Source organism: Sus scrofa, chromosome 10 (assembly GCF_054392235.1).
Source record: "Sus scrofa isolate SSC_HxYL_T2T_F1_AM1 chromosome 10, Sscrofa_HxYL_maternal_Yorkshire_Landrace_v2.0, whole genome shotgun sequence".
Lineage (NCBI taxonomy): Eukaryota > Metazoa > Chordata > Mammalia > Artiodactyla > Suidae > Sus > Sus scrofa.
Window position 1 is genome coordinate 69,528,785 of NC_139392.1, and position 23,644 is coordinate 69,552,428.

At 39.5% G+C, this 23,644-nt stretch overlaps 1 protein-coding gene across 17 annotated transcripts in view; it reads right to left on the reverse strand.

Annotated features, from left to right (window-relative positions):
* Positions 1-1,701: 1,701 nt before the first annotated feature.
* Positions 1,702-23,644, reverse strand: part of EPC1 (enhancer of polycomb homolog 1) — a 111,536-nt gene continuing 89,593 nt past the window's right edge. For 3 of the 17 annotated variants that reach the window (XM_013980224.3, XM_084980133.1, XM_005668099.4), the window contains exons 3-15: positions 21,818-21,963; positions 21,198-21,404; positions 20,639-20,787; positions 19,350-19,509; positions 17,898-18,074; positions 17,729-17,818; positions 17,497-17,645; positions 15,133-15,485; positions 6,699-6,817; positions 6,532-6,618; positions 5,536-5,677; positions 5,087-5,447; positions 1,702-3,101 (exon numbers count right to left, since the gene is read on the reverse strand). In XM_013980224.3, coding sequence (XP_013835678.1) covers positions 3,029-3,101; positions 5,087-5,447; positions 5,536-5,677; positions 6,532-6,618; positions 6,699-6,817; positions 15,133-15,485; positions 17,497-17,645; positions 17,729-17,818; positions 17,898-18,074; positions 19,350-19,509; positions 20,639-20,787; positions 21,198-21,404; positions 21,818-21,963 — 2,213 coding nt within the window. In that variant the 3' untranslated portion in view covers positions 1,702-3,028. Of the gene's footprint in view, positions 3,102-5,086; positions 5,448-5,535; positions 5,678-6,531; positions 6,619-6,698; positions 6,818-7,444; positions 7,562-15,132; positions 15,486-17,496; positions 17,646-17,728; positions 17,819-17,897; positions 18,075-19,349; positions 19,510-20,638; positions 20,788-21,197; positions 21,405-21,817; positions 21,964-23,644 lie in introns of all 17 variants that reach the window. The other 14 variants (XM_021064807.2, XM_084980134.1, XM_003130718.7 and 11 more) reach the window with 7 other exon arrangements.

The window sequence follows — 23,644 nt, forward strand, 5'->3', positions numbered from 1 at the left end:
CCCTGCATCCCATCCTTGGTAGGGTCCAGAAGGAGAGTGACATGCCCCGTGGGTCTGACCATCACTGTCTGTTCCTTCTCCACCCCACCCAAGACCCACTTCAAATTGCCTATAAATTCACCTGTGGACAGTAGGCAAACCAGGCTGACTCTGGGGCCCAAGTCTTCTGCTGTCTGCCAGGTTTCCTGGAGAAATTTTAATCTTAATCGCAATTACTTTTCAGTACATTTAAACCAGCAGTGTGAATTTTCAGTCACATTGATCAGCCACTAGAACCTTGAAAGGTATGATCTTTCCTCAAAGAACACAGAACAGAATAAAAAAGCAGTTGTCTAAATTGGACATCTATCCCGTGGAGACAGTGGGTTCTCTTACTGGTAAGAATAACTCACACACTGTAAGCACAAGGAACTAGATCCAATCACTTGCGAAAGAACATGTCAGAATATGAGAAAAAGAATATATATATATATATATATATATATATATATATATATATATGACTGGGTCAATTTGCTGTGCAGTAGAAAGTGACAGAACATTGTTCTTTAAAAACAAAACAAACCTTCTCAAACACCCAGTGATAGCTGTACTTACTACATCAAGCTTTCATCCCACTGGCTGGGGGATCTCATCTAGATTCCTTTCAACTCCATCAGGTTCTGATCTCCAGCCCCGACCTCTCCTACTGCCTAGTGGACACCTCCAACTGTTCCGACCCCAGCCTGTCCCAAGCTCGCTGCTCCCCAGCAGCGGCCAGCTATTCAAGCCACGTTCTCAGGAGTCATCCCCCAATCTTCCTTCTCCCACGCACCTCAGGCTATTCAGGGAACAAACGTGACTGGGTTGACCTTTAAAACACAGCCCAAGGAGTTCCCACTGTGGTACAACAGATCGCAGGTTAGAAATCTGCCTGGCCTGCCTGGCACAGTGGGTTAAAGGATCCACCGTTGCTGCAACTGCGGCTCAGAACTGATCCCTGGCTTGGGAACTCCATGTGCCGCAGGATGGCCAAAAAATGGAAAACAACAAAACCACCCGCCCTGAATCCAGCTGCTTCTCACCATCACTCTCGTCACTACTGTCTCTCACTTGGATTATTGCAATTTATTTCCTAAGTGGGCTCCCTGGTTGGTCTACTCCAAAGCCAGGGGGAGCCTGTTCCCATCACGTCACTCATCTGCTCCCAAGGAGAGGAAACGGCACAGTGCTGACAATCACCTACTGGCCCACCCCCAAGAGCAGGTTCCCCATCCTCCTCCAAGCCTGCCACCAGCCGCGTACCGTTCCTTTGGCTGAGCAGCCACCGCCCGGCCCCAGGATCCTTGTACTTATCCTCTGCCTCCCCCCACGGCCTCTCTGCGGGCCCCTCCCTGCCCATCTTCCACCCCATCCTGCCCTTGCTTCTCCCTCTTCCTTGCTCGACTTTTCCCCCCAAATACGCACCATAATACAATGTAAATTTTACTTACTCATCTTGTTTTTATCACCCACTGCGATTATAAATTCTATGAGGGCAGGGATGTTGGAGGACCTAGACCAAGTCCCACGTGTAGTCATCGTCCAATCAATGTTGAAAAAAATGGACTCAAAAGTCACACTCCCATCCCCACGGCCCCCCCCTTTACTGAGTGATTTTAATTCAAGTCACACAGAAGTTTCTGGGTTGAAAAATAAAAGCAAAAGACCACTACACATTAGTTTGTCAACATGTAATGCCCTGGGTTTATTTTGTGAGAATTCTATCACAATTTTTCCAGGTGGGATTAAAAACCTTAAGGATAATGTATGCCATTGGACTGGGCATTCAGACTTCGGTACTGACAAAGCACTAGTATAGTCTGTTAAGTACCATTCTCTTCACAGAAGAGAGGTCAAATATTTCCAAAGGAAGGCACCCGATATTTGTGGTTCTGGCCTTGCAGCCTTCTGGAGAATCTTAAAAGGAAAAAAGCTGGCTGGCTGTTTTTTTAGAAACTGGAATGATGATACATGTACAGCAATTACTGCATTCTTCTCCCTTATCTCCTTTTTGTAAGAACAAGTAAAGAATGAAGTCTTTTCAACAATTCGACAATAAAAAAGGACAAGGTTTTCTTGTGCTAAAAAAAAAAAGGGCAAGACAACATAAACTCCAGTTGTAAGGACTCCGTTTGCATACTTGATTTAACACTTTTTTGGTGTGGAAGGAAATGGGACTAACTGGGCTGTTTGCAGAGCAGCAACATAACATTAGTGCTTTAAGTACCAGAAACTGCCCACAGCTTGGTGTGGGCGAGTGGGGATGGGAAGATTCAAGAGACTTCATTTTTAGCTTGTTACTTGTCCTAATGAGAGGAGACCAGGAAGCTCCCCATTTAACAGTACATTCCCCATTTTTAAAAAAACTGATGCCTCTTTTTTTTTTTTTTTTTTTTTTGTAAAATTCTGTATGTATGTCACCATTTTTTTTTTTTTTTCACATGATACACAGAAAACTCAGGGACCCAGAGGGGAACCAAGTTATGTTATACCATTTACAAAATACCAAGGAGTCCACAGCTACCTAACACATTTACTACAGCACAGGAACCAATGAAGGTACAGTGTACAAAACCTGTAAACACGGCACAATAAATAGAGAAACAGCAGGTTCCGCACCATGCACATGATGTGACGACACTTCATCTCTATACAATCTCACATCTCACACTCTTTGTTGCAATTTATTTCCCTCCCACCCCCCACCCCCAAGTGCAAAGCATCACAAATGAACATTTCTGTATTCAAGTAACATATATACAAGGGTATTACAAATATGCAGTACTGTACAGATAATTGCTGTATTCTTAATTTACAGATGTTGATTTTTTTTTCCTATTAACAGTAAGAAAAGAAAAATTGAAGCATGAGAGATGAGCATTGCTGTCAAGTCCCCACAGCTGCCACAGAAACGCATGTGCTGCACCCCATCCTCCCTTGCGTTCAAAATGCTACTGATGCATAGCACCTAATCGAGCCCCCGGGCTGCGGTCCGCTCCTCAGGAAGCTACGTCACCTCCATCGCCACTGTGTTGTCTGCGATGCTGTTGAGTGCTGGCTTTTCTGATTCATGATTTTCCCTGTTGAAGTCAAGTTCAAGAAGTTACGTATCAGCAATAACTGCAACGAAGCATGATGATATTCCCAATAAAGATGTTTACGTATTGTTCCTGATAGAAAGGGACCTGACCCTTTGGGACAAGAGAGCAAGTAGAGGAAGATGAACCTTTACAGTTTTTGTCATCTGAGATATACAACCAGACTCAGGCTTGTGTCCGCTGCATACCCCACAGTAACTGTATTAACAACAGAACTGCAGTTGCACCCACGCAACCTGGATGTCAAGACACATAAAGAATTTCCAAGCTGTGGTTTTTACAGTTTCAATTTCCTCCTCTATGAGCCCTCTCCTAAGAGTTTTTCAAAAGAAAGGATGTGATATGAGGTCCATTAATGTCAGAACTTTAGGTCCAGGCTCTTTCTCTAAGTGGAGCTCAGGGTCTCAGCTTCCTCCAGCCCCGCGACTGCTCATGCGCAGAGCTCAGTTAGCTCCTCTGGACCGCCGTTCCCTTATCTTTTTTTTGTTGTTGTTGGCAGGTGTGTGTGTCTATGTGGCCGCCCCAGTGGCCCAGGAAGGTTCCCGGACCAGGGATCATACCCAAGCCATAGCAGTGACAACACGGAGTCCTTAACTGCTAGGTCACCAGGGAACTCCAAGAAGAAGGTTTTTGTGTTTTCTTTTTTTGACTGCCCAGCGACCAATACCCTAATTTTTACAATACGTGAAAAGAAAATTTGGGGGTCACTTGGTGTCCTGTGGTTATAGAATTCTATAGCAATGAAAACCGTGTACTATATACTTAAGGAAGAGCTGCAGGTGACTGACTAGCTGAGCCTAGATCCAGAATGCTCACGAGGACGATGAGTACCACGCAGACAACGACTGGACTTAAGCAGCAGGGACGCAGGGGGCTGGGAAGTAACAGCTACAGCCTCTCACTACAAAGTCTGCTCCCTGCTCCGGCTGTGCCCACGGAGCAAGTCAACGTCAGTCTGGCCTCCTCCTACCCTTCCAGCTGCATCTACTAACCTCCCCAAATCTCACTGCAAACTAGTTCACTGGTGAACCCCTGAACACACTTGTATTTCCCCAACTCCCTCTCTTCTTCCTCTCTGTCCAACCCAGGTGAAATCCGACCTTATTTTGCACAAAAGTCTCAGAATCCCCCAGGTATCCCGTCCATTGAAATTATGTTCAAATTAAAGCCAGAAGATACACCACTAATTTGCCAAACATACGCTTTGTGACACCTCTACAACAGTTTTCACCTACTATTTACAGCCCTTTTCGCACTTTTGTGCTGGTCTTCTAAGCTGAAAGCTCCTTGTCTCACTCTTTTTGTTTCCCCAAAGTACTCTGCAGACAGCAGGATGTTAATTACTGTAATATTTAAAGCAGAATAGAGCCTGGGCAAACATTCTAAACCATCTACTGAAAGCCAGGAAAACAAGTTAGTATAGAAAATTAATGGTCTGATGAAAAGTCAGCCTGGCGGTGAATCCTGTCACCTTGACATTATTTACATTATTAAGGGCATACGAGCCATCGTGGGGTCTGTCAATTTGGTCTATATGAGAAGGTGTGGAAGAAATTAGAAGAGACGTTCTAAAGAGAACTCCTTCAGAAGGTCAGAGAAGAAGAGAACCTCCTTCAGAAGAAAAGAACTCTGCTTCTCCAAAAGCAGAATAACAAGCTCTTAGGATATTAAGAAAGTAATGTTTCAATCATACAGGCAACATACTCCCTTTAGTTCAAATTCTCAGCAATACAGAATTACATGCATCTGTTTAGTTTTCAAATAAGGCATTTTTTCTCATCTGTACATTTTTAATCTGTACCTTCAATGTATATTAAATGATGTACATTAATGTGCATTATCTGCACATTTTTAATGTCTATTAGGAAAAGAACAAAAACCACAAAGAAAGAAGTAGAGAGCAATGCCAGAGAACTGAAGTTAGCTCTCGCATCCCCCCAGCACCTTAGGCTCGAGGAACTACTCACCGTGGACCTGCATCTACGGAGGCTGCGGATGGAACCTTGGCGACTTGACAGTTGGCCGCGGCAGCCAGCTTTAAGGCAGACGATGGAACAGCACTTAAAGTCCTAGGGATGTGTCGTGCATTTATGGGGGCAATAGAGTTTACAGTGGCGACTGAGGAGGGGACAGTTAATCGGATGTTGTTCCCAATCAGAACCTGAGTTGTGGCAGAACTGGCAGTCCCCTGATGGCTCGGCGCACTGGGGGAACCCGAAGTCTGTGTCATGTTCGCAGGCTGCAACAAAGCGGGGCCTGCCGTCGCGGGACTCGTGTGGACAAGTGCCGTGGGTGTGGTACTACTGAGGTGTAAGCCCTTGTATACTCCTGGGGAGAAAGAAAGGAGCATGTCAGCAACCACAACTTGGCTGTTTATTACAGACCCTGGTTACAGACACCACGTCCTCCCCCTTACCTGAGGCTGGAAGGACGCCATTCACCCCAATGCCAAGCACCACGTCGTCCTTCATCTTGAATCCCATCAGTTGTTCTGATGTCACCAAAGCAGAAGCAGCAAATTGAGCACTAGCAGAATCCAAAGTCTTGGAAACAAAACCCTAAAAAGAAAAATGCAAAGCAAATCTAATCAGCATCCCTTAGTCTCAAGTCCATAGTAAAGCTACACAGGTATTCCCGAATCAGTCTGAATATAAATGGAAGTGGCAAACCACTGAAATATCTTCATCTCTTCTGACAGTCAAAATTTTGTTTATGTTCAAGGAATCTTGTAATTCAAGGATTACGAACTCTGATCTTCTCATGTGACAACATATAACATGGAATTACCAAAATAAACCTTTTATAACGTGGCAACAGTACACCACTAAAACGAAGTGTTGGAGAAGAAATATGCTAGTAGAACATTTCAGTGATTTGCAATGAATCAATGAATGAATAAATTCATATAAGGAACAAATAAGTATGTAAACTTCCATCGCCAAACTTACACATATACACACACACAATATCAAAGGAACCTATGGGGCAATAAGATTAACTCTTCCCTTTAAAATAGAAGTAACAAAACATCACATCCAAACTTAGCCAGCCTAAAGATTAAGAAGCCCCTTCAATTTTTTTACAATGAATTTTTCCCCTAAGATGTTTAGAAATACAAATCTTGGTCTTTAATTGGGCTTTAAAATGTGTTTAAATGCCAAACATCTGTCACGCTTTACGTTCAAAAGTGATTTCTTTTCATAGTATAAGAGGTCATTTTCATCCAATTTTTAATAACCTTTAATAGTAATTTCACTCTCTCAGATAATGAGCTGGGCAGGGTTGTCTGTTAAGGAGATACATTCACAGATTACAAATCGGACTTGAACACAGGGTCTGCCTCTCATCTGACTGAGCGTTTTAGTTTTAGTTTTTAAAATAGGGAGCAGAGGGTGACAGCTTCTATACTCACCTGTAATGTTCTTTCTAAACCCTGTACAGAATGGCTAGGATGCAGATTCAGGCGAAAGCCACTTTGCTGCTCTTTAGATGCAAGGTTCTATGACAACAGTTGGTAATTAGAGATGAACTCTGGTGGGAAACAATGAGGGATAATCATGAGACAGACAAACCTCTCACCTGTGCAGTGGTGGAGGCGGAATTGCTATCTGCTTGCTGTTGCTGAGTTTGTGCAAGCTGCTGTTTCTGCATTAGCGCCAGTTGCTGTTGATGCTGCTGGTATTGTTCGGCTGTAAATGCTAAACATAAAATGAGAAAACACTTTACAAAAACGCACTGCTATTGCGCACCTCTAACCATATACTAGAACGAACTTGAGCATTTTAAAAGATTTTGTGCAGATCTAAAGCATTTTAACAACCTGCTAAAGATCGCCTCCAAACGAAAATCTCAGCATTTTTATAACCACTCTTAACAAGAGTGTCTTGAGTTTAAAGAAATCAAGCTTTCTGAGTTACACCTAGGAAAGAGAAGGTCTCACTTCCCAAGTTTCAAAACCATTATTTTTGTAAGCTCTGACACTTGTGCGAGACAGTGTAAAGGGTAATACCAGCTTTTTAAATCCACATAGTTGAAATTTCAACTCTACACTCAGCTGGAGAAGAAATCTGATAATTACCATTTGGTTTCTAGTTTATTTGTATTACTGTCCCAATGCATTCAGATGATCCCTAGCAGTTCTGTGTAAAAATACTAACTATTCTACATATATTCTAGTTTTAGCCATTACAAACTCTTCCTCTATATGAAATATAAGGTTGTTTATTACCCTTTTTTTTTTTTTTTTTGGTAAAGAACCCATCCTTTAAGTTTAATAGGAAGAAAAGAGGCTCCAAAGGTTAATTTTCCCCACCCAATTAACCCACCTGGAAAAAATCCAGTCAATAAGAACGGAGTTGTTTATGTTGGCTTACTGTACAGAATGATGTCTGAGGAAAGACACTGTGTTATGCTACTTATGTTTGTCTATGGAGAGCTCAGTTCTAAAAAAAACAAACAAAAAAATGTTCATTTATTACCCCCCCAAAAAGTGTGTGCAGCTTTTAAAAAGGAAACCTTTTTCTTTTTTTTTTTTTTTTTTTTTTTGCCAATTAAAAAAAAAAGAAAAAAAAAAAAGCACATACAATCACAACGTCTGACTTTCAAAGGCTTCTTTAAGAAGCCTGTGATGTTTGGGTAAGAATTATTTTAAAATAAACAAAAAAAAAAAGGGTTATCATGCATCCCTGACTTAGGGAATCTATAAACCATGCATACTACCTCAATCTAAAGTTTAATGTTTTCAAAAGACTGTCAACTAGTTGATTATTGTCTTTAACTGCATTTTGATGATTTAGTTAAAATACTACTTCATCAAGTTTTGTAATTTTCACTCACAACTCATAAAGAATCTTTATCTCCCGGGATATAGCTTCTGTCTAAGACAACTACAAAATGCTTCAATAGATGTTAGGTAGAAATTCTACCATATTTTGAATAAATCAGATAACTGCAAAGTAATAGTTAAGAAAACCTCAGAAGTTATTAGTATTTACACAGGTTCTTATACTTCAGCTGAACAATTCTCTTAGGCTATAAAGACAAAAAGTTTCTTGTTGGAAAAATGCTATGATTCGTTTTCTTCTTCTGGGTGTTACAAATCTGGTTGCAATCCCTCCTTTGACCAGTTTCTTTTCCTAGTGTGCAGTCCTCAGACCTGAATTCTCCAGGAAAAGACTTTATTGATTAGAGGATAATCCCCAAATCAAAGTCACTGTCAACATGACCATTTCCATATAACAGAAATGGGGTTAAATCAGAATTGAAGAAAAAGTGAAAAAATAATGCTTCCCTGAACGAATGTTTGTGATTAACATAATATTTAGCTTTATTTAAAAAAAAGTCCGTAAAAAGCAACTGTTTAAAACAAAAGATACTGAATTTATCAGATAGTTTTGCTAATATGTTCTTGCGATTTATACTTTAATTTCCTAAGTTTGCGTGAGATGCCTAAATCTTGAGTTTCCTCATAGGAAATGCTTAGTCAACTTTTAAAAAAAGAAAAAAAACAGACCATTTCTGAAAGGTGTCATTATACATCTAGAAGACAGTAACTTAGCATTCATTATAAAGATCTATGTATAAAACTCCATGTATATAAATGAAAATATTCTTTTATAGAACTTTGCTCGTGTTAGTGTGTTTTAATGAAAAAATTAGCAATATTTAAATTGGAAATCAATTTGAATAAAAGTTCCAAATATTTTTGCCCTATTTAAATCAACATTTTAGTCTTTAGTCTTTGAGAGTTTTATAGGAATTTTACATTTTAACAACTGTTAACTTCCTCCTGATACAGATTTAGACATAAAAATGCAACTAAGTTAGATGACTGTGCTATAGATTCTAGAGCCCTATGATATCAGCCTTTCTTGAACATCTCTATACTCCAGAGTCCAGTTATGAAGTCCTTTTCCAGCCATGAGGTGCTAAACTTTTATATTTCTTTGGAGAAATAAAATTCCAATCCAAATGGCTGTATGAATGAATGGGAAAGTTTGGACAAAGGTAAGGCAGTAAATTTGGGCAAATAAAATCTAGGCTACGTTTTACACTGAGGCAACCTTGGACGTCATGATAATTCAAACTGTAATGCTCAGTGGAAATAAACAAAAATGACCATATTTCCCTAAATCTCTATCCAGGAAGAAAGTTTTCAGGTTGCATGTCTAAGGATTCCAGATAAGGTGTGGCAGTCAAGTTTGCAGTTCACACAAAGATGGACAAGATGGTTTTGTGGACAGATGACCAAACCTTGAATCAGAATCATTTCAGAGAAACACGTAATTTTAAATCAGGAGGGATTCTTGGTGGTTTCCTCCTATAACCTCATGCTAGAGATGAAGAAACTTTCATCTGAGGTCACAAAGATCTTTAGCAGTGGAAGGGGAAAAAAGCCACCTCCAAACCAATAGGATTTTAAACATAAAAAGAAATAGACAAAAGTTCATTTTAAAGTTATTATTTACAAAAATAATCAAACTTCTTATGTACCAACAGCGAGCTTTAAAAGAAATCTCACGCCTACAGCACCTTTCAAGCAGGAGTCCAAGGTGGGGAGCAAAGCCATGGGAAGGACAGGATTAGATGCTGTTACCAGGGAAGGAGCATGACACGACCTTGAGCACTTGGTGACACGGTGATGTAGGAGAGCAAGTACACCTACTCACACTCACCCAGGGCAGATGGGGCCGTGGGTTTCAATTTAAGGAGGCAGCTTCTGCTCCACATGCACAAACTTTCAAAACAAGACTCCCAACCTGATCTAGAAAGTTGCTGAATTTTAATTTGCCCCTAGAGCTATCTAGGCAGTGATCAGAAACCATCCTTGTTTAGGGAGCATCTAGTAATTCTCTGGGGTGGGAATTTAGGTGGGATAATCTAAGACTTTCCGAGGCCACTTCTTACACAAGGAGCTATCATGCGCGACACCAGCACCTGGAAGAGCCTAGCATTCAGGCTGCTGCCCTTTAAGTCACTATCTTGAGCTAGAGCAGACAGGCTGAAGTCATGATGGAGATGACGGGTACTTGGGAAAAAAAAATCTGAAAATTGTTTGAGAAGATGGATTCTACATTACCAATATGTCTAGTTCATTTTAAAAGAAAAAGAAATCCCAACCAACCCAAACACCTATTTTTTTTTTTTTTTTGTCTTTTTTTTTTGTTGTTGTTGTTGTTGCTATTTCTTGGGCCGCTCCCTCGGCATATGGAGGTTCCCAGGCTAGGGGTTGAATCGGAGCTGTAGCCACCGGCCTACGCCAGAGCCACAGCAACGTGGGATCTGAGCCGCGTCTGCAACCTACACCACAGCTCATGGCAACGCCGGATCGTTAACCCACTAAGCAAGGACAGGGACCGAACCCGCAACCTCCTCATGGTTCCTAGTCGGATTCATTAACCACTGCGCCACGACGGGAACTCCCCAAACACCTATTTTAAAAGATTCTCTTCAATTAGAAATTTCTTTGAACAGTACACAAGAAGACAATTATTTTAATATGGGGGCGGGGGTAACTTAAAGAAATACATAAAGAAATAAACCGAAATGACTTTAGACAGTAATGAAGTATGAGCCCCTAGTAAGGAAGCTTGAACTGAGAGTCTGCAGGTTCATAAGCACTTATCAGTTACCTAAAATATCCAATCTAAATTCAGCTGGCTGCATAAGTCTTGAATGTGAGACTATTTGGGGTCAAACATTTCCACTGAGTATGTGAATATTTTAACACTTCACAACTACTAATGTATTTCACTATGGGTATTACTCCAGACTCTGCTGAGCATATAATTCTGAATTCTGAAATACATCTGGAAAGGATTAAGGTCCTGCCAATTTATAAAATCTAACAATGAATATATTCAATGTACAAATCTAGAATTCCTTTCTCAATAAGATTAAAATTTTATGCTACAAATAGAAGTAAACAGCACCATCACAAATATTGAGACTTAGAACATATCGTTCAAGCTATAACTTCCTATTCACTTATGAAAATAAACCAAATCTATCCTGAAGATATGAGAGCTTAGAAAACTGACTTAAAGAAACTTCACTGGGAACTGGGAATTCAAATCTTGAACATATGCTGGTGGTTTTATTTTATTTACTTATTCATTTATTTTTGGCTGTGCCCACAGCACATGGAAGTTCCTGGGCCAGGGACAGAACTCACGCCAGAGAAGCAACCTGAGCCACTGCAGTGACAATGCTGGATCTTTAACCCTCTGAGCCAAAGGAGAACTCCAATGGTAGTTATAAAATAACTCTCTTGTTTTCAGTCTTTGTGAATTATAAAGTCCTTCCTAATTTTTTTTTGGCTTGTTAGGGACGAACCCAAGGTATATGGAGGTTTCCAGCCTAGGGGTCCAGTCGGCGCTACAGCTGCTGGCCTACACAGCCACAGCACTGTGGGATCCAAGCCTCATCTGCGAACTAAACCACAGCTCACGGCAACGCTGGATCCCTAACCCACTGAGCGGAGGCCAGGGATAGAACTTGCAACTTCATGGTTTCTAGTCGGATTCATTTCCACAACACCACGACGGGAACTCCTAGTCCTTCCTAATTATGAAAAAAAGTTGATATCCTTCCCAAACCCAAACATGTGCAAATGAATATTTTGGCACTGAACAAACCTTTCTTTCTTTGTCTATTTAGGGCCACACCCGAAGCACATGGAGGTTCCCAGGCTAGGGGTTGAATTGGAGCTCATGGATACTAGTCGGGTTTGTTACTAGTTACTAGTTGCCACGACAGCAACTCCACAAACCTAAATTTTCAAAGGTGCTTTTGTACATTAAAAACAATTAGAAAAATGCATTTGGAAACTGTCCAAGTCAATATTAAATAAAGATTATTTAAAATACATAACTTACCCTTAAGTACTAAGATCTGGTCCTAAAAACTCTAATATTGTGTTGTTCTGCTGTGCAGTGTCCAGAGGACCAAGCACTCTAGCACATGACTATGCAAAATGGTCAAGATTGGAAAGCAAGCAAAAAGACCGAGCAGTTGAAACAGGCTACAAAAGTTGGTGCGTTAAAGCTCGTGCCCTTTACCAAAACAATGGGCTCCTGATACCCTCATTGAGAACTTCCTATTTGAAAGTGAGAACAGGCCCTTACAGAGGATTTAGAGAAGGGAAAATCAGTTCAGAGGGCATCACCATGCATAGCATACATATAAATTTAATATTTAAAAACAATGGCCGAAAAAATAAAAAATGGCTAAATCAAAACCCACATATTTGTCTTAAGCAGCAGATAAGTATATCAGCTGACTTGTATGTCATATAATGAATGGTTCAGTTTTAAAATCAGTATAGGCGTTCCCACCCTGACTCAGTGGTTAACAAATCTGACTAGGAACCATGAGGTTCGATCCCTGGCCTTGCTCAGTAGGTTAAGGATCCAGCGATGCGCTGTGAGCTGTGGTGAAGGTTGCAGACTCGGCCCGGATCCCATGTTGCTGTGGCTGTGATGTAGGCCGGCGGCTACAGCTCCAATTCAACCCCTAGCCTGGGAACCTCCATATGCTGTGGGAGTAGCCCAAGAAATGGCAAAAAGACAATAAAATAAAATAAAATAAAATAAAATCAGTACAGTAAAAATTGAGTCTTGAAAACTCCTTTTGTGTGTACCAGGTCCACCTCCTTCCTCCAAAAGCCCATCACAGCCAGTTTTCCCTCTGGCATCAGACTAGATCTGAGTTTCTGTGGCTGAAGGCCAGGTGGAGTAGTCTAGTATTTGTGGGCTATGCTACATGGAAAGGATTATTTTTAAAACTACAATTACACTGCCCAAGATGGGATGCTTAACAGCGTGAAGCAGCAATGAAGGTATTGATGCTGCAAAAGGAACAATATAGACTCACTTCTCCCATTCCCAGAGTGGCTCACTCTTTTAGTACAACTATATTTAATTAGTACAATCCTGTACAACATTTGAACTGCTAAAATTTTCATTTTTTTTCTCCAGGGGCCTGTAGTTGAATTCACTTAGATTAAAGGTACATATGACGTAAGTCCACAGTTACTTTGTGAAGAGAAAAGCTTTATCTTTCTGGCATATTCACAAACATGAAAGAATAAAGTATTACCCTAAAGCAATAGATACTCAAACAGGTATCTATTCTAGAAATATACAGGAAGATCTAGTAAAATTTAAAGGAAATTTGAAAACAAGTGCAACAGAAAAAAAAAACCAAAAAACCCTGATAAACCCGTTTTTAAAAAAGTGCTATCATATAGATAGGGGAAGAAAATGAGTAATAAGAAAATTACACAGTTAATTAAATATTTTTTTCAGCTAAATTTTCGGTAATACTATACTGTTCAATAATTACCTTTTCATATTCTTTGGCAAACACAAATCAAGTAAGTTTTAAAATACCAATGCTTACTTAAGTAGTAGAGCAAAACAATTCACAGATCAAAAGATCATTATAAGATCCTTAGGGAGCTCCCCTTGTGGCTCAGTGGTAACAAACCCAACTAATATCCACGAGGAAGTGGGTTCGATCCCTGGCCCCGTTCACTGTTGCCCAGAGCTGCAGTGTTGGTTGCAGACATGGCTCATATCTAGCGTTTTTTGGCTGTGCCATAGCCAACAGCTGCAGCTTCAATTCAACCCCTAGCCTGGGAACTTTCATATGCTGTGGGTGTGGCCCTAAAAATTAGACACAAGTTTAAAAAAAAAGATCTTTAGGATCCTTAAGATCTTTAAGAGGTGAAAAAGACAGAGACTGATAAAACAAGCCAATTTTCTATGTCTGGTCTCAAAGAACATTAATTAATTAGTTTGGCCATCCCCACGACATGTGGAAGTTCCCAAGCCAGGGATCAATCCTGTGCCACAGCAGTGATCACAGCGACAGCAATGACAGACCCTTAACCCATTAGGCCACCAAGCAGCTCCATCAAAGAATTTAAAACAACTTAAAAAAAAAAAAAAAAAAAAAAAAAAACTTTACTGGGAAACACACTACAGGTTTATACTATTAAAATCTCTACACTCACGCCATATATAAGTCCTCCTTCATATTGGAAAGATTTTCCTTTTGATTTTTAAAACTATAAAAGCAGACAGAAAGCGCTCTTCATGATATAGACTCTTATATTAATGAGATAATAAATAGCCCATTAGGCCCCAGAATAATTCAGATTCTTTTTCTTGATTTCTGAAATACGCTTATTTTTCTTATGAGCTGAAAGACTTCCATTTCACAGAAGTACTTTATTTCTAAATACTAAGTAAATTAGTTGCTTCAACCTTTTCTGGATATCTTAAAGAATAAGAAGCATATTTTCATATTTAAAGACTAAATACCTCTACAGCTTTTTCAAAATCCACACTTAAATTATCTTTATAAACATCTGCAGTAACAATTTTAACAGTGAATTTCTATGATCTACATGCCTTAAATAATAGATACCTGCTTTATAACAGAAAACTAAAATTTGAGGAATATTTTTTAGTAGACAGCATTTTTTAAAGACGTATTTCACCACGTAGCCATAATGCTAAAGTAGGTATTATATGAAAATGCTTCCAAAATTATTAAAATAATCCTTTAACCTAAATGCTGTTCTCTGAAAAATTCATTTCCCTCTTACGTGTTATTCTGAGTTGCTCTGTCAGCAGATAAGGCTTTACGTATCTATTGACTTGCCGGCCTAGTCTTAAGCAGTCTAGGAAGATCCAAACATAAAACACTATCAACTTACGGTCTATGTTCTTTTCATATTATCTGAAAACATAAGAGCTGAATCTTGTGGTTCATGAAGTGCATCCAGGAAACATTCTACATCATATAGCAATAAACATCTTATGTATGTGGGTATGTTTAAATGAAGACGTACAACTGGGATTCAAATAAATACTTAAACCTGGATTTTTAAAAATACTATTTTAGGAGAAAAGAATTTTCAGCTGTAAGTATAACCATATAATATGCCAAAAATTGCTAAGCCCGACGCCTCTACAGAAACATACATCATAGCGGATGAACGTACCAAAGTGTGCTGAACCACTGCTACTTTTACTTTGTGTAGAGGTACTGCATGTCTGGGTCCCAGGTTGTGCTGTTCCTGTTCGATTTATACTCCTATACAATTTTCTACAGGAGAGTTCATCATTGTCATTGTCATGTAGGGATGGTGTCCGAGGCCTAAAATGCCGCCATCTACATGATTTGATATTGACTAGTATCTGACTGAGGTCTTTAGAGAAAGATTTGTCCGAGGTATTTGTTTCTGAGGTATTGGCAAACTGATTGACCGGAGAATGTTGTGGTGAGGAAAGCATTTCCAAATCCAGATGGCGAAACATACTGTCATAGTCTGAGTGAGCTCTGTCCAATAAGACCCTGTTAAAAATAAGGCAGAAACATATATGTAAAATAGCTGTCCAAAAATTATACTAAAAAGGTATTTCTTTCTCCCCCTCAAATTCCCAAAGCCACCTCATACTATTTAAAAGCTATTTATTTAAAGAATAAACTTGATTATTTCAGTATTTGGCTATATGGGCTAAAAAAAAAAACCTCCATTTCTGATAAAGCTTCTTTTACTTTATAATGATTCAAATAAAGAAGAAAGCAACCTACCTTAAAGAATAAGGTAGATACTATCCACAAGAGCAAGTCTTCTAACTCTACATGCTGGCCTAATAGTATGTTATTATACCACATAAAAGAATTTGATTTTTCTCTTCCGTTACAGAGCACCAAATCACTTTAGGAGATATTGTTAACATACGTTCTTTAAACAAAAACAACTGCTTTTTTTTTTTGGAGTGGGGAGGTAGGAGAAAAGCAGTAAAAGGCATGTGATCTTTGGATATTTTATACCATTAAAATTTCTTATATACAAAATATTTGAGAGCTACCACACCAGAGGATGTATTTGCATGTTATTTATATAAACTTTACTAATGACTCCATCTTAAAATAACATTGATTAATGCTAGTACAGAATAAAATATAGCCAACATAGAGAACTTTCACCACTACTGGTGTCAATGTAATGATGGAGTTGAAAAGGCACTCAATAAAATGTATTTTAGTATCTGAATAAATCTAAACTAATGATTAGTAATAAAAAGTGCAACTAAGTCTCAAAAATGAAAGCAACATATGTATAAGTCAATGATTTACTATAAATTATACCCTTAGGTTTCTTCCTGAAAGCACCTTGATGATTTATCTGTTTTGCCTTTTTTCTATTTTCTTTCTTTTTAGGGCTGCACCCGAGGCACATGGAAGTTCCCAGGTTAGGGGTCAAATCAGAGCTACAGCTGCCGGCCTCACGTCACAGCCACAGCAATGTGGGATCCAAGCCACATTCATAACCTACACCACAGCTCAGGGCAACACTGGATCCCTGACCCACTGAGCGACGCCAGGGATGGAACCTGAATCCTCACGGATACTATTCGGATTTGTTTCTGCTTCACCACAACAGAAACTCCGTTTTGTTTTAAAAAAAAATTTTTTTTTCACATTTACTTGAGTGTCTTTGTCTTTCTTTGCTTTTTTAATTTCCGTAATTTCTTCCTTCCCCACACAACCTCTCACACCAAGGCATCTATAGTGTGAAGGGCTTCATCAGGTTTAAACAAAGAAGTCCAGACAAGGCGATATCAAGGCTTGTGAATCCTGGAGCCTTTCCACTGGGAGTTAACTCAGTATACTAGTTATGTGACATTCCTTAGCCTATTTAATCCTTTTCCCCCAATGTCTCCCAGAACTCCTAGAACAATTTTGTGTAGTCTCCTTAACTTAATACAATTTATGTAATTATGGTTTACACTTGCCTTCATCTGCTGCCTTTTCTCAGAGTTCTATCTCTTAAGAATAGATATCTGAGGTTTACAATCTCAGGAAGAAAAGCAGATCCATTAGGCAACTATTAGTTATGCATTAAAAGCTATGGCTGAATAAGAAATAGGTATCAGGAGGTCCCGTTGTGGCACAGCAGAAACGAATCCACCTAGTAACCATGAGGTTGCAGGTTTGATCCCTGGCCTCGCTCAGTGGGTTAAGGATGCGGCATTGCTGTGCAATGTGGTATAGGTCGTAGACGCAGCTCGGATCCTGTGTGGCTGTGGCTGTGGCTGTGGTGTAGGTCGGCAGCTGTAGCTCCCGATTTGACCACTAGCCTGGGAACTTCCATATGCCATGGATGCGACCCTAAAAAAAAAGAAAGAAGAAAAAAGAAAAACAAAGAAACAGGTAGCCAGTATTTTAGTCCAAAAAATTGGTTAAGAACAGCAGGTGGGAACAAATGAGCTCTTTAGACAGATGACCTCACTTTAACTTGAGATCCCCTGACCCCGCCACCTAAAACATCCCCATTGCAAGAGTACAGACACCTCACCTTCCACCGCGCCCAACCCGTCTTCGTGCAAATCCAATGCACCTCGGGGGTACGGTCAGGGTGGTTAAGCAGTATCGGTATCGCACATCCCCCAATCCGCCATCGCCAGGACTAGTCCAAGGCCAGTTGCCAGTTTGGTCTAAGTGAGGCTTAAAAAGAAAAACCCCAATTATTTTTCTTGGTCAGCGAGAGATAAACAGTCTGTCACTCGAGAAGAGAACTAGGAACTTACCGCATAGTACTGACAGCCTGCCTTCCGACGGAAAGCAAAGGGGCCATCGGGGTCATTCTCTTCCTCAGCTTCCGAAGAGCCAGACAAAACCTTTCAATGGAAGGAAGCCAGTCAGAACGTGTGCCTCCCATGTTACCGCCTGTGTCCGCAGAGAACCCTCGCCACTCACCTGGGACAGAGGCTCTTCATCCGAGCTGGGGAAGTCGTACTGATTCAGGTCTCTAGCGCTGAAGGGCGGCAGCGCGGCGGGGCTCGCCTGTTGAGGGGCAGCAGCAGCAGACGAAGGTAAGACTTTGGGCTTCTTTTCATATTTACGTTTAGGTCGGGTAAGATCGGCTTTATCTTGCTGCAATACAGTCAGGAATTAAACACTAGAAACCATGTTCAACAAACTGAAAGTTCTGGGGAAGTCTTAAAAATAAGTTCACTGCTAAAATGAAGGCCTTTCTACCATCAGAGACACAAGACCTTTACGTTTTGTCGTCTTACACTGTAAAGTCTCAGAGGCTGGTCTCTGTGAAAACATAAGTATGTTCCTACAACCTAAACATAATCATCAAGTACTGTTTCCATTAAAGTCAAAGTTCTCCAGCCTCTGAGATCTTGCAACTGCAATTAGTTTTTACCACTGGCTCTTGTATCTTTTTCTTAACTTCTATGAAAATGCTAGGGCAGAATTTTTCAAAAGGGATGCCTAGTCTTTAAAAAAGTAACAAATCAACCCTGGAAAAGCATTAATTAAAACAATTTTATATACACACAGAGCAAACTTCAGATAACTGTTAGCATAGTGAAAAATAAATTGATGATGCAAAAGTATTAAAAAAATAAAGAGTACATAGGTCACAACTGTGGCGAGGCTTCAATCCCTGGCTGGGGAACTTCTGCATGCTGTGGGGGCGACTCCCACCAACACCCCCAAAAGTCAAGAGTAGTAAGGACTTGCTGGCTCAACAACGAAAGCTTTTTGGAGTGAAAAATTGTGAGCAGTTTTAAAGGATAAAGATATGAAATCATCAGATAGGGAAATGCAGGGATAAAAGAGAGAGAGGCAAGAGTGATGGAGTGAGGATCACAGTGCCTATTACAAATGAGCATAGCAGGTGATGGCAGAGGCTGTGGGGGTACGAATTCCATGTGTAGGCAACAGGCAAGAAAGATTAGAGGCACAAATGATATTTCCTGGGAAGAAAAGAACATGGCAAGTATCATGGTTGTATAAATATGCTAAATATTTATGTCAAGTTTCATACAATTTATGGCATTAAGCTTTTTAAAGAAAAGTTAATTATTAAATGATGAAGTATTTCTCTTTATGATTTCTAGTGCTGTATCAACAGTCCAGTCTTAAATCAAAATCTGGTTTTAAGAGTAGGGTTTATATATATACATAAACATACATATTTCTTTTCCACTCTGATTTTTTTTTTTTTTTGCCATACCCAGGGCATGTGAAGTTCCTGGGCCAGGGACTGAACACTTGCCACAGCAGTAAAGCAGAGCCACAGCAATGACAACTTCAGATCCTTAACTGGCTGAGCTACCAGGGAACTCCTCATTTTGAATGTAACGATAAAACACCACTAACATTTTCAGCTATTATCAGAGCAATTTTTATCACCTTATTAACTTTAAACTCCTTCACATCCATGGCTTCCTGGTGTTTAAACTGACTGCTGTTGCTGATGGGGATGGTGGGGATGGTGTAAGTAGGTTTCATTGGCTGTCTCTGTGCCATAACCTCAGACATGATCTCTCCATTGTAGTCACCCAAATTATACCTGAAATTATAAAAAGAAAGTTTAAAAAGTTAGTTCTACACATACTTATCCTCATGACTACTAACAGCTAACTGAGGTATAACTGCAAACACTGATTAGCCTTAAGGTAAGATTACAGTTAAACCTTGACTATTTGCTGAATGCTTATTAAAACTACAGATGACATAATTCCTATCATTTCTTTCTTTTACTTTTTGGCTTACAGCTTTCTCTCACCATTAACAGATAACTGCAGGAAAAACCCAAAGGTTTAAATTTTAACACAGCAATTTTGGTGAAAGATTTGGGAGAGATGTTGAAATTCATGCCTAAAACAGTGCTGAGGAACTTTCTACTATTTTGAGTTGCCTCTGCTATAAAACTACTTTGGCTGAATGAATCGTAAGAATTTTTTTTTTTTTTTGGCTTAGGGCCACACTTGCAGCACATGCAAGTTACCGGGCTGGGGGTCAAATCGGAACTACAGCTGCTGCCTATGCCACGGTAGTGGCCACTCGGGATCCAAGCTGTGTCTGTGACATACACCACAGCTCACAGCAATGCTAGATCCCCGACCCACTGAGTGAGGCAAAGGATTGAACCTGCACCCTCATGGATACTAGTCAGACTTGCTGCCACTGTGTCACGATGGAAACACCCCATAAGGAATTTAATGGTGGGTTTCTTCGGGAATAGGAACTAAGAACTAGGGGACCGAGGCTTGAAATTTTCATTGTGCACCTTGAAGGATCAGCTGGGTCTTTCCTCCTCCCCCTTTTTGTATTTTTCTGCTTAAAAAACTCACAAAGTGTTTTAAGAAAATTTAGTTCCATCTAGTGAATAAAATAAAAACTTTAGAAATGACAAATGTTCTCTCTCCCTCACAACTCTGCACACAACTCAAGTAAAGGCAAAAGAATATCATTTCAAAATGGAAATGCCTGGCATATTTTAATTTTACTGAACCCAGTCACTTTAAAAAAAAATAGAAGAAAACACATAAAGTTATACAAAGTATATACAGCATGCCACACATTTCAATGGCCTCTAATTATTATTAAAAGAATATATTTCTGGAGTTACAGATAACTGCTTAGGAAATAAATTAACTCCACATACATATTTCTAATGCAGTTAAAACAGACATTACCTCTTTTCCATAATTTCCAGTGTTAAGTGCAATAGCTCCCTTTTACTCTTTTCTCTTCTTTTTATCATCTCTAGAATAGTAACAGCCCGACTTAGATCTCGACGCAGCTTAAGCATTTTTTCATAAGAGGCTTCATCATTTTTGCGATTCTGCAAATATAAATTTGTTTGTTTGATGTCAATAAGCATTTCTAACTAGTGACATTCTGAGTATAGCTTCCGAAATATAAGAATATATATATATTTAAAAAAAGGAATATATAAATATATATTTGAAGGGTTAGATTAGAATTTAAAGACACTGAAAGGGAACATGGATCACGAGGAAATCAATTTTGACTATGGTTTTTAACGTGGATTAAGAGTAACACATATCACTAATAGATCTGTAATGAACCTTAAGGTTGATTCATTTTAAATTAATATTTTTCATTATACTGTATAAAAAGTCTGTCTACAAATTAAAACACAACCTTCAGATACTGAGATATTCATAATTATATATACATTTTCTTACATCGAAAAAAAAAATTACAAAAAATGTCCCCAGGATCTCTTACTTTTCGAGTCTGCATTTTTTCAGTACGTCTTCTAAAAGCCACATAAGGATCATTTGTGCTGGAACCATCTCGCTTCTCTTGTTTTACGGATGGGATAAGAGACGGCCCTCGACAGTTTTTTCTCTTTTTAATCCAGTATTCATAAACTTCTCTAATTAATTCATCGTCTTCTTTTAGCAGTAGTTTGGCTTCCTGCAGACTGACTGGCTAAATGTAAAACCATTATGTCATTTTCACATAATACAAATAAAAGGTTCAAAGCACTTCTGCAACTTTAAAGGACAATAATCAAAATAACAGTATTAACCGTGGCAAACACACTGAGTTCGTTACACATGCCAGCCAATGAGCTAGATGCTTTATGTTAACTATGTTATTTAATTTTCCTAACGACCCTGGAATGTCTATCATCTTTATTTTACAGATGGGGAAGCTGAAGCACAGAAATTGAAACATACTGCAGGTCATACAGGTTAGTAATGGGCAGAGATGGGATATGAATTCATGCTTGTCCAGAGCTTGCTCTCTCGGCCCCACCCAACATCACGCTGTTTCCATATAAAGAGATATTTATATAGACATATTCACACACACTTAATGCATACACAATGAAGCTGTACCTGCTGACCACTGCCTTTTTCTAGACGGTCAATCATTTCCTCAAACTGCAATGGGCAGATGTCCATTTTCTTCTTCAGTTTATTCACAAATACTTCATCTTCAGAATCCAAATCATAATCGGGCTGTTCAGCATCCAAACTAAAAGCTGACAGAAGAAACCATAAGCAATCACTTACTGTGTGAATACACGACAAAAACCTTCCACAGATGTGTGGATAACTTCTAAAAGATATAGGAAAGATTTTTTTTTTCAGACTCACAATCTAAGCTCATTAAATTTAAGATCATCTTTACTGTTATGATAAAAGTGATAAAAGACAACCCCCCAAAGCAAACAAACTAGAAGCCCATTATTAAGAACATAAAGAGACTGTTAACTACACTGGGTTGAACTACATGAAAATTTTGTAGCTCAAAAATGATAAAGTATCAGCAATTTCATATAATCTCACTTAATAAAAGAATGAGATCTTTAAGTAAGATGTTTCTAGAATATTTAAGTCCTATTTTATAGCTTATTTAACTACTTAACCAAAAGCTTGGGGAGTGCTATTTAAAGCTGAAGTGTTAGAAGCCACTGCCAATAACAGTAAGAGCTGTCACTCAGTGAGGTTTGTCCCCTTATGAGAATCATTGTCATGGTGAGAGAAATATGAAGTATTCCTAGGACTGTCAAAAAAGGGGCAAGTGGAGTTTCTGGGGTGGTGCAGCAGAAATGAATCCAACTAGGAACCATGAGGTTGAGGTTCCATCCCTGGCCTCGCTCAGTGGGTTAAGGATCTGGTGTTGCTGTGAGCTGTGGTGTAGGTCGGTAGCTGTAGCTCCAATTAGATCCCTGGCCTGGGAACCTCCATATGCCACGGGTGCAGCCCTAAAAAGCAAAAAAAAAAGGGAGGTGGGGCAAGAACCACTGCTTTATACTATACCATCAAATGCCACCCAATTATTTATCAACATTAAACTAGTTTGATAGTAAAATAAGAAGCTTGGTATCAAAAATTACCTCACATCTTCCCCTTGCTTTGATCCTCCTCCTACCTTCTCATGACCCTCAAGTCCAAATCCTTAGAATTAACAGGTCCTTTTGGACCCAGCCTGGCCCTCTCACCAGTACTTTATGATCTAGCAACATCGAATTTCATACATTTCAAATAGCATGCTATTCCTTCAGGTCTCCAGGCCTTTCCATGTGCTATTTTCTGCTTGTCCACCTAGCAAATGACTATTCTTTCCAAAACTCAACCTGACATTAACTCCAGTGGAATCCTTTCTTGACTGTCCTCCTTCCACCAAGTAATTCTCCTAACCACTTTTATCTTTTTTAGAAGCTATGAACCCTCTCCCCAGAAAAACAGGAGGTATAAACATAAAAGATTTTGTATAAATTATAGACAATTCAAATGTCCCTAAAAGCTTGTGGCACCAAGGCAAGAAATTCCTGTTCTAGACGGCTCTCCTTCTTCTGTACCATTTTTACACATACTTTACAATCTATTTGTTAAGCATTGAAACAGGTTTGATCTCCTTGAGAAGAAGTGTTGGGTCTCGTTTATCTCTGCACCTCCAGTGCAGGGACAGTAAACATGCCAACTGCTCGCAGGGTTCTACTGAAAAGCATCTGGATTTCACTCTATTCAAGTGGAAAAAAGGCCTCAGAAAACCTGCATCACTCGCAGTGATGAGTCATAGGTACAAGAGGAGACTCCCTGGCTGACCCAAATCTGCCATCCTTCAAGGTTAATACAGCATCTGGCCCACAGGAACCCAACAAGTATTTGTGGAACTGAATATACTATCCTACTGCACTGTATTTCATTTTCATTTTG